At 33.0% G+C, this 11,871-nt stretch overlaps 2 protein-coding genes across 2 annotated transcripts; both read right to left on the bottom strand.

The window, feature by feature from the left end:
* Window positions 1-5,509: 5,509 nt before the first annotated feature.
* LOAG_08748 (SH2 domain-containing protein) lies at window positions 5,510-8,283 on the bottom strand (the record flags this gene model as incomplete). Its single annotated transcript, XM_003144279.1, has 6 exons — window positions 5,510-5,606; window positions 6,296-6,486; window positions 6,771-6,929; window positions 7,198-7,317; window positions 7,889-7,990; window positions 8,221-8,283. 6 exons carry the CDS (start codon window positions 8,281-8,283, stop codon window positions 5,510-5,512), a joined length of 732 nt encoding a protein of 243 aa, XP_003144327.1.
* A 1,143-nt stretch (window positions 8,284-9,426) lies between these two features.
* LOAG_08746 (hypothetical protein) lies at window positions 9,427-9,764 on the bottom strand (the record flags this gene model as incomplete). Its single annotated transcript, XM_003144278.1, has 2 exons — window positions 9,427-9,543; window positions 9,615-9,764. The coding sequence occupies 2 exons, from the start codon at window positions 9,762-9,764 to the stop codon at window positions 9,427-9,429; spliced, it is 267 nt and encodes an 88-aa protein (XP_003144326.1).
* Between the last annotated feature and the right edge of the window lie 2,107 nt (window positions 9,765-11,871).

Below are 11,871 nucleotides of genomic sequence, written 5' to 3'. Positions count from 1 at the left end.
TAGAAAGTTAATTTATTATATATATATATATATATATATAACAAAACTAGTATAAATTATGCCACAATTAGGTGAGTCTGTTGCTAAAAGAAAAAATCCAATATTTCCTTACTCATAACAGATTACTTTTAATGTTCTTTTTATAAATATTCTACAAGAAATTTGAGGAAACGATAAAGGAAGAATAAGCCAGAAAAGCAATTTCTGACCTGCCTGTTAGAATATTGTATTGAGCATCACTTTTGAAAAGGAATGTCGCAAAAAATTTCCCCCAACAATTTCATGGTATTTCAGCAGAAGAATGCACAAAAAAAAAAATAAAAATGAACTGATGCACATTACAGCATAAAGCGATGGTGATATATACTCATAGTTCGACCTCGTCACATGTAATTTCACTTTATACAATACTTTTCACAAAAAAACTGTGTTCACAACATATCATAATGAAGGATATAGGATACTTATTCAATAGACAGTTTTAATTTGCGGATCAAAATACAAGCAATGAATGGATATGACATTCGAAAGCTTTTGTTTTAACTAATACCTCCTTTACATGATACAATATCAGAAGTAAAAAACAAAAAGTGACAAACAACCTTTAATTAAGTTTTAAAACATCTTTCCTCATAATACTATCCATACTTACTTTCACTGTTCCATTTTCTTACATACTGTTTGTCCACTAATATTTAAGCAGAAAATTGATTCCTATCCAAAAAGAAAGAACTCAATTCACTTATTTTTTTTTTGTTTTTCGGTAAAATAATTCCAAAAGTGACATTTTTGAGTAGCGCTTATAGTAAGAACTTAAAGAATCAATGCTAATCAAGTAAAAGTTATGCAGAGAATTTTATCAGATTTCTCATTTACCTATATTTATGAAATGGAAAAAGAAGTTCACTCGGTCTTTGAAAAATAAAAACATTTCAGACCAAGTTGGCTTTATCAGAGAGCCAAAAGAAGTTATAATAGATTGGATCAGTGGTTAATAGCAGTTTCCAGAGTTTATCTTATATTTTCATCACCACCACTTAATTATCTATGCTAAGCTGCTTAATTCAACATAAAATCCGATTTAAGAGTCTTATAATAGCGCATAGTGGGTGATAGTGAAGGATACTTATGGGAAGGTTCGAAAGAAAAAATTATAAAAACGATATAATGTGGAAGTGGGTTTACTTCGGGCAGAACTGAGAGTGGAATATTTGTCAGCGTTTGTTCACAACACTGAAAGTTACGACATTGAAAGAAGTGAATTTGAAAAAGAAAAAGAGGTAAAAGAAGCAGCAAAAACGTGGGGGTCAAGGCTAAGGTCACCAATTCAAAACCGACACAATTACTTTTTCTAGAGTAAATAAAACTACTGTCTGGAACGCAGAACACTTCCTCCTACAAGAAATTTTAACTTACTTTATCACTGGATTCATTTCAGGTGGCTAATTTGAGCGATTTGTTTTTTCTTTTATCTCCAGTTCTTCTAACTGAAGCGATATAAGAATTTTGAATCCAAAATTAACGTGAATAGTACAAGGTAATGGAAGCTTCGAATCCAGTAGTAATGGATTAACGGTGTTCAACTACCTCCTGCTTGATACTGCTTTCTCCACACCTTCATAATGTGTAATGTGTAATGGATTTAAAACCTAAAATGAACAACTACTGTCAATATTCAAGGATGCTTAATTCTACAATTGTGATCAGTACTAAAATTGTATTTTCGCAATTTTCAAAAAAGATTAAAATTTTTTTCAATTTTCGCAGTTTAGAAAAGGAATTTCAGATTTAAATAGCAACAAATAGATGGTGAATAATGCAGTCAATCCAAGTGAAGTACTGAAATGGGTCAATTTGTTGGAAAATATTCTAATACAGATGTAATCCGATGTTTTTAATTTATATGGAAGATTCAGGCACACAGTACATCTTTCCGTAATTTTCTAACTAAATATTGAGAAACTGCAACTTTGCAAGAGCAAGAATTCAATCAAACTAAAAAAAAGTTTATAGCTATTTATATTCAATGAATTTGACGAACTATAATTTATCCCCATGTCCATATTAGGAACTTTACTCTATAGAAACTTTTGAAAAACTGGAGAGATAATTTGATACTTTTTGACAATGTCACCTGTTTAGTAAAGTCAACAATCCATTGTTTGTTAGGGAAAGCCGAAATTATATATTCTTTGTTTGAAAATATCTGAATAACACCTATTTCTTTCAATAACAAGAGAACATATACAAAGTAAAACACCGTTTTCAAAATGCCCACACTACAAATTCAATGAATACAAAAAAAAAATCCTTCAGGTTAAAAAAAATGACCGCAGTAGTAGTGACAAACATGTATGAAATACTTTCGGGAATAGAATGGAAACTATTCGAATTTCTGTTCACTATAAGCACAATAAACTAATAACAAATCAGAACACAAAGTAAACGCAAAGTAGTACGAGTATACTTAAACATATCAATACCAGCAGTGAAGTTAAAATTTCAAAAGATCAAGCTTCCCATTCCTATTCGAGCCCGCAAGAAGATAAAAAATTTTATCAGTTACAACAAAAATAGATCCTCCCATCAATTTCCGCGTCTCCATCAATATAAAATGGAAACCTAATTCATCATAATCGGGATTTACTCCAGTTATTAAAAAAGAAAGGAGAGGTCTTAAATATTTCCCAAAAAATAGGAGGAAGCTTTTTTCTCGAACTTTACTAGATAAAAAAAACTAAACTTTACTAGATCACTTAAACACGAAGTATTAAACAAAATCCTCAGCCAAGTTCTCAAGGTCTGTAAAAATCATTTACGAAAGTCGCTCCACTTTGGTATGCTTGAAATTTTATTAAGCCATCTTCAGAATGATCATAATACTAATAATGCCAAAGGTAATGTTGACAGTGACCAGACGAACTGACGAAGCAAATCTTCCGGTTCTTCATTAAGATGTAAATAAGGAAAGGATCTAGGTTACCAGTAAGGAGAGTGTTGAATAATAATTCAATAATAGACATAAAAAAGGAAAACATTATGGATATAATAGTTCAGGTCAGTAAAACAGAGGTCAAAGAAAGTATGCAGTAGAAAAAAGGCGTAGTACAAGTAATAATTATCATTACCAATCAAATTTTTCATTTTCGAAGATTACCATTCTATATTTTAATTTGAAGAAATCTTCTAAAATTTCTTTTGCAAACGGCAAATTTCCTCAACAATCTTATAATTACTTTTAAAAAAGTTCATATCTTTTTGACAGTTCAAAGACGAAGTTTTACTTTAACACAACCCGATTTCTTTACCTATTATTGACCACAAACATATTTACAAGTACGTCATTTCAATAAGTATTCAATTTTTACATGTGAAATATTAGAAGATTTCAACTTAGAAATCTCCAGATGATTGCACTAGACAATAATAATGAAAAACACTTGAATAAATATAAAGTATACTTCCATATTCTAATGTTACTAGTGAAAAAAATGTCCGATGTTTGGAACATTTTTTCCTAAATAATTGATTTTGAAAACTATAACAATGAACTAAGGGATAAGTTATAATCCAAAGTAGAAGAAATGAACTTTCGGAAATTTTTGGACGCAAAAATAGACTGCAGTGAAAACAAACCCTATAAGCTAACAGTATATACTAGCTGTACCTCTCTGTGCGAAGTACACAGAGAGGAATTAGTTTCTGAGGAGATTTTCTTTGCATGTAATATCTGGTCACCGAAACAAAAAATTACTCGTCCAAATCATTTTATTGAAAAAATAAAAATATAACTAGTATTTTTCAATCCAAATAAATTAACATTTTAAACCGGTTTCCAACCTTTTCTTGACGAAGGACCACTTTGGCTTTCTCATTTGTAGCAAGAACCACAAGGTTCAAAAATGACAAATTCTGCTAACTTGAAAAAAAATAGAGGGAACCCCGTACTTACAGTACAATATTACAACCCGAATAAAGCTCCATCGCTGACAAACGAATCAAAGTAAAACATTAAAAAAACATAGGAAAAGGGCCCCCTCCCACCGTTTTCTACTCATCCAGTCATTACCTTCGCCAATCATATATTTCAGTTCTCGCAGACCACTGGTTGAGAACATTATTTAAAACAAATATTAACTCACAAAAAAGTAATGATAAGTGATATAATAGATACAAGACCAGAATCCACGATGAGTTACTATTCTAGGTAAAGATGATTGGAATATGAAGCATAAGTTTGAGAACAAAAAATTTACGGTTTGAATTTTGAAACCAGATTTTTCACACATGTTTTAACGGATATATTCTGCACAGAAACTATCCTTACCAAACATTAATCATAATGCTCATTGGTTTATTATTTTCAATGGTCTATAACTACATAACTTTATGCCAAGTACATTGCATAATTAATATCTGTCCGATGTTTTACAAAACATTTAATCTCAATCACTGATGGAAAGATCCGACCCTGACATTTTATTAATTTTAATATTGCTGAATTTAACGCTAATTTATGACATAGCTTATTTTTTCATAGCCATCCCATTTTGAGCGACTATTCATTCGAACAGGCTTCAAAATCAGGGTAGCTGGACAAAAAAAAGGGCAGGAAAAAGATGAATAGAATATCTATATAATGGGAAAACAATAATTAAAGGATAGTTTCTTTTTTCCATATGAATGATAGACGGAAGCCTAAAAAAGGACAAAGGTCACCAATAAGTGCTTTCACTGTTCCAGTAATAGTCAATATGCATACACATATATATACAGATGCCTTTCACTTTACAGTAGTTGCTGCTGGTAGGGCCAGGTATGCAATCGGTGATTGTTTATAACAGGCTTAACGGTAAAAGGCTGAGCACAGAAAATGATACATAAAATTGAAAACCGCAAAAATGAGAATTTCTGATTTGTGAAGTTGGAATAAATGCACCAAACAATATTTTGAGATAGGATCCAAAATGTTTATTTAGACCCAACATGACTTATTTCCGATATAAATTTATCTGATGTCAAAACTAGCAGACAATTTTAATAACTTTTAAATATCAGCGAGATCACAAACCTCTAAATTAAAACCCTAAACCCACTAACTCGATGCATTTACCTAATGCATTATCGCTTTATTTTATTGCGCTGCGCTAAACGACTCAAATTGACAAAAAGCAAGAACGATGGCGGTAATCGACCGGAAGATGAATTCATCATGGAGACAGAAAGGGTTTTATTAGTAGTGATCAGTCATAAGCCTGCCAGAAAAAGAAACTTCACAGCAAAAAATAGTTTTCAGATTTCATTTCCACTAGCTTTTAGTTGTTTTGTCATCCAGAATTTGATGGCGGGAAATTCAGATTTTCCAATACTTCAAAGAGAGAATAGTTATAAGGAAACCTAATTAATCACTAGGAATACAAAAAGTATATCATGCAGAAAATTATTGGAATAAAGGACAATGAAGGATGACTGCAAAAATACAAGAAACGAAGTAATGTGAAGTATTCCACTAACCTTGACCCATCAGTGCCAGACTCTGTAATTGCATGCTCGTACAACAGCGTGTAACTGCAATCGGTAAGACAAGATTCGTTTGAAGTTCTTCACTGTAAATCAAAAGAATCACAGGAAACAAATTCCTTTATGCATTCAAGTTTCTTCTTGTTATTTCCAAATTTCATTTCATATTTTAAGTTTAATTATAACAAGCAACGATGAGCTTTCGAGGTTTATAAGATTTTATAAGAAGTAATATACGAGAATAATGAAGTTAAATACTGGCACCGGTTGTCTTCTTTACTAAAAATTTCCACAACTTTTCCGCTTTAAATATATTAGTGCATAATGCTGTGTAATATTCCTAATTTTTGAATGGACATTCTATTTAAATTTCATTCCTTCATCAAACATCTAATATTAATTCCACTGACTTCGTCAAGTATTTAACATTAATTCCATTGGTAACTACTTCTAACTTTGACAATGCTCGTACGAGGTTAGATGGCACAGAATCATGAGTAATGAATGTCCATTTAGTCCATCGATTTATAAAATATATATGTTCAAAATGTCAAGAAAGAATTTGGCTGGAGTGTAGTACAATCTCACTGTTCCTAATCACCGATAAATTTGGGGCATATCTTTAAAAGTATACAATTTTATGAAAACAAATAATAGAAGTTAAAAATGCATCTCGAACTACAAAACATTTTAGCAAATATTTTCCGAATTTTCGAAAAAGACTTGAATCAAGATGAATCAAGATGAATGAATCTATCTAAAAATTTAAACTTACCCGTTCAAACAGTAATGTTCAATTAATAAAGGAAGTGATTTAAAATAATAAGGCGACGATTCTACACGTACGCTTCTATCCGGACCGGCTGACTCGATGAGGTAATGGTCAATATCAGATGCTAAGCCAGGAGGTGAACGAATACTTAAGGCCATTGCATTAGGTTTTGACGATGACCGTACAATAAAGGCCTACAAATTATCAAGGAAATAGCATGTTTGAATTCTACAAAATAAATGAATGTACAATGAAGTGATAATAATTGCCATGAATGATTAATGTTAGGAATGTGGAAATCCCACCCCTCCTCCCCCCCCCCCCTTTGAAATTTACATGCTAGATAAAATTCGTAGATATAAAGAAAGCGACGAATGCGGAATTAGGCACTCTAAACGCAACGCAACACATTACATGATTCATTTATGAAAAATGATTTTCTTGTTCGAATTTAGAAAATGGCTGGGAACTGCAATACCCCTTCCTTCATTGGGCGAAGCAAATGGGTGGCAGCGGAACGTCCAATATGCTGCAAATACCAAATGGGATGTGTGCGAATAATTTGCTCCAGCAGCGTGATCCCTTTTTCACTTCCACTTTTTGCGCCATCTTGTTTTTTTTCTTCGTCACTTGGTGACTGTAAAAGTAATGAATTACATTTAAACTTGAAATGCGCTATTTCCCCATCAATTTTAACAGAAAACAAAGAATACAAAGTTCCTGAATGACTCCAATTTTTACTTCTAATCTTTTTCTTCTCTTTTTCAACTACTTCACAAACGAAAGACCACTTATTTTCTTAGTTTGTCTAATTTAACCGTCATTACTGCTTGCATGTACATATAGACAGGAGAAAATTCCATTTCTTAAAATTTTTAAAAATAAGTCAATTAGCATCAGTTTACTTCAGCGAATCTGTTTTTTCTTTTATCTTTCGATAAGTTTGTGCGTCTGTCACACTGTACTGCTATAGATTTCTTCATACGATCGATGCCCACTTTAAAGTTTGATGGTGGTTTAGGATGCTGAAATAATAATCAAAGCTAAACGCCGAATCTGGCTTCATCTCTCCGATACAAATCTAAATGAAATGATTAACTAACGAATACAGCCTTAAAGCTCACCAAAAACCAATCATAAAAAGAGAAAAAACAAAACAAATCAGAAAACAACAAAGGAATTAAAATCTAAAAACAGCCTCTCTTTTTCAGTTTATCTCAGCTCTCGTTCTCAGTAAAATATCCAAACTAAATTATTAAAATGTTTAAAGCCATTCTCTTCCAGGAAGTTAACGTCGAATTAGTCAAAAAGTTTTTTACATAACGGTTGGAAAAATTAAACATAGCTCTTCCAGTAGTCTTGTTGTTCACCGACAGCCATTTCGACCCGCCGATGATTAATTCGCAGCACAAATTTGTTCTCATACATCAATTTTGTTTTCATAAGCAAAAAATGACCTCAGCAAAGATTTTAATAAAGCATAAGTCTACTATACGGAGGTTTTTATCTCAAGCACTACTCTCATCTATACTCAGCTTTGATTAAAAGTAACAGATTAGTAATTCTCCATCTAAAACCTGTGAGAATAATCCTTACACTTATAGCTGCTGAAGCTAGTACGTCGACAATTGGACTACTCGTACACTCTACTGAAACAAATTTACTCATCACTGTTGTCGGTACCGCCTGATCAGGAAACTGTAAAAGATCTTGAATAAGGCATTACTTTTTCCTAGTTTTTCCATGATCAAGCCATTTCTCCTTCTTGAAGTCAAAGCTTATCACAATGAATGACTAAACGGAGCTCCTCACTATATGAAATCTATTTTGCATAATATAAATCTGCTGTTCGTAGCGTTTGAATTACCAAACTCGTCAAATTTTAAGAACTGCGAGACCTTCATTAAATTTCATACGGTTATTGTAACCTTGTTCGTGACGAGATGAGTAGGTCCATCGTCGATGATGAATACTTCACGTTTCTTACTCATATTTAAAACAGCAATTGTCGTTGCTATGTCGTCGTTGTTGTTTTGACTGTTTTCCTCTATTCTGACTAATAGGTCATTTTCCGCACTATCTGTAAAATAACTAATTTTGAAATTCGAACTTTTTACATCCCGGATAGAATAATCAAATATACAGGAAAATAGCTTAATACAGCAAAACTGGATTCTGAATTTTGAATTCAAAACATTCTTAAAAAGACTGGACAACTTATACAGTGTAATGAAGAATTTAGGTTATCCTGGTGATTATTGATAGATCCTTGACAGGAACAGTCAAGGAAAGAGAAACTCTTCAAGTATCTCCCTAATTTTACATCCACTAAGCCTCTTTATTGAGGAGACTTTTCATAGACAATGAAAGCCCGCTTGATACAAAAACTCCTTATTTTCAAAAAAAAAAAACGATAAAATTGATAAAGAACTTGAAAACAAGAATAAATGAACTATCGGTGGGATGTGAAACCCTTAAACAGTAATGCGATATGGATATCTATCAAATGTGTTCTTGTTGACCGGAAATGGAATACTACTTGAAAATTCGCGAATCTTCTAAGTATATCAAATAAATTATAGACTGGATAAATACACCATGTCACCTTACCTTCACATCTCCCATTAATAGAAAGTGAAACAGAGGGAAGGGAATGTATGCTGGTGATTATTGATAGATGGAAGAATTCAACGGAAGAACAATGGTTGCTTAAGCATTTCATAGAGCCATTTGAATAAGAGTGCAAAAAAACGGGTCGTCAAGACGTGCTCTAACTCGATCGAATCGACTTCGAATCTGTTTGACTTGATTAGTGATATAATCAAAAGTGATATAATCATTGAAGGAGTAACACGCGGTTCCACAATATGAAACACTGTTGGAGTAAATTGACTTCACAGTATTGCAAAGATGGAATGACACTCTGGTGGAATAACGGCTAAATGATAGCGATGATAAGAAGACGCAGTGCCATCTATCTCATTTACCACTTCAATCTCCTCAGATTTCATAAGCGTTAAATCTCAAATTTCGAATGCAAGTATCAATATTACAAGGATGGGGGACTGATAACTATCAATCGATTGGATAAGGGAGATATAGCAGAGTGGGGACAAAGGAGGATTACATATCCTTCACAGGGAGGGGACATGCTCTCTGACATTTTCATCTTCCTCAACAGCAGCTGGTCGTGCATCTTCCATCACTTTTAATCTTCCGCTCCTCCCGATCTCATACCTCCACTGTACTGTCTAAAACCTTTTACCAACATTGAAATCTGTGTCACCTTGAGCAATACATACGGGAGAAAAGTTGGAAGCACCTGTTTTCTCCATGATGTGACAAGCTCGATCTTCTTGACTATATTTGGAAGAACCTCAGGAGAAATAGTGGAAGCAAGTGATGAGTGCCACTTTTCTATTGCCGAATGTGAAGTAGCGCTCATATCAGAAAGAATCTTTATGGCTTTCATCCTCGGATTCCAAAATCACTTTTTTTATCGGTCACTGTTCTTTATTTTGTTCATTAGGACAGCAAGCAGGTGAGATTACAGTTGAGGATTCTTCTTTATTCATCATCCTCACATTCAGTCTCAGTATCAATTTTAATGACCGGAAAACATCCACATATGGAATTGGAAAACTGGTTTCCGTCGCAGCACTATCTATGGTACTGCGTGCAATTTACATAATTAACATTCTCCATGATTTCAAAAGACGCAGCCGACAGGCATCACAGATGAATGATCCAAATCCATTAACAAAAAATTGTCACTGACGTGTAAGAGCAACAAGCAACAGGGAGAAGATATTAGGTATCGCAAGAGATGAAGAAGGACAGAACCTAAAACAGAGAATCTGTGTCTCGACGATTTGCTGCTAAAGTCTGTACGCACCTTAATTAAGCATCCATTCTAATGAAAGAAACTGTGTAAACTACTTCTTTAAGAATGATAAACCCTTTCGTTTGCAGATGATTGATCCGAGGAAAGTACTAGGCCTTCTGACATTATCAGATAAATAACTGAATAAAGTTTGGGGTGAAAATGTTGTTTTCCTGTTCAATATTAAGATAATATACTCGCTGTCGCATTATGCCCGTCTTAAACTGTTTTGACAGTTTGAAAAAATGAAATCCCATCATGTAAAGTTTCACTTTTTCGTGGCTCTGACTTGAAATGCTTAACCAATCCGAACTTCCTGTCAAAATACCACTTCTTCAAAAGGAAAAATGCACCAGCGCCATCAATTGATGACGTCTCCACCTCCCGCTACAGCAAATCACGAGCAGGATAAGCAGCAAAAGATGACTGCAAGGTATTTCATTAAGCTTTGCAAGATAGACGATAACTGTTACACATCTCCTCAAGGCAATTACTATTTATGCTTGAAGCTAATTAGAAGACCGAGCAGTTGTTCGTGAACAGTCCCGCCTATTCTTGAATTTTAAATGATGCTCTCCTGCTGAGATGACAAGTGACACGAACAAAAGATGAATAATCCATTCACATTTGATTTAATACAAACAATCATTTTCCCCAGCTCATATGTCACTTACCAAAGCTACTTTGGTCAGTATAAATGACAGTTCCATTCATCAGATATGTACCTTACGATTCCCATAAGGGTAAATAAGTAAGGATTTTTGGACAATTTTAAAAGAAGTTACTGAACTGATCAAAAAACACCAACAAATTCTTTTTCTCTTTTTTTTTTGAAAAAGATATTTCTCATTTCATTCTCAAAGAAAAAAACTCTGCAAACACACATGATCATTACAAAATCAGATTGATTCCTACAATAGAATTGTTCTTTCAGATGATTCGATTGATAGATCTAAAATGAAAGAAACGGAATATTATGCAAATTAGTTGGGAGGAGCCGAAATCTCTTTAAAGCCAAGTGGGAGAGAAGGTTTTGAAAAGAACGGGAGAACACACTGAACCATCATTATCATCAGCAAAGCATCAGGTGGCACTGAGTTGAATCCGTATGGAATGGACGGAAAGGAGGCAGTCGATGTCTGACCATTACCAACAACCGATCAACAATATTAAAGATAGCAGACCACAACAAAAATGAAAGCCTTTTGAATCTCACATCAAATATTCCCATTAACAGGAAAGAGTTAAATTAAAACAACGGGAAGCTTCCATTTCCTCAAGTAGGAAACTTTGACAAGTTGCAGACAACATATTCCATACTCCCTAATGATTCTAAAAGTAAAGGAAAAAAAATTAAAACTAAAAGGAACAATTTATTTAAAGTATATATACTCTTAGAAGATAGAAAAAAAAGAAGAAAATAAAACGTTTTAAAAGAAATAAGAAAAAATAAATCAGACATTGTGACATAAATCTGAAAAATGAATGGATAATTGAACGAATAAATAAATAAGCAAAATTAAAAAAAAAAATTAGGCAATTAATTAATTGACAAATAACTAAACAACTAATCGATCTATCTATATAAAACTTGCAAAAATTTGATGCTTCTGCTAGAGTTTGAAATCCTGAAAACACAAAAGTTTTATACAATGATAAAACAGATGATTTTTTGTTTATTCAAATTTCTTTTTAT

This window comes from Loa loa, assembly GCF_000183805.2.
Source record: "Loa loa unplaced genomic scaffold supercont3.5, whole genome shotgun sequence".
Taxonomy (NCBI): Eukaryota; Metazoa; Nematoda; class Chromadorea; order Rhabditida; family Onchocercidae; genus Loa; species Loa loa.
This window is presented reverse-complemented; position numbering and strand designations above follow the sequence as displayed.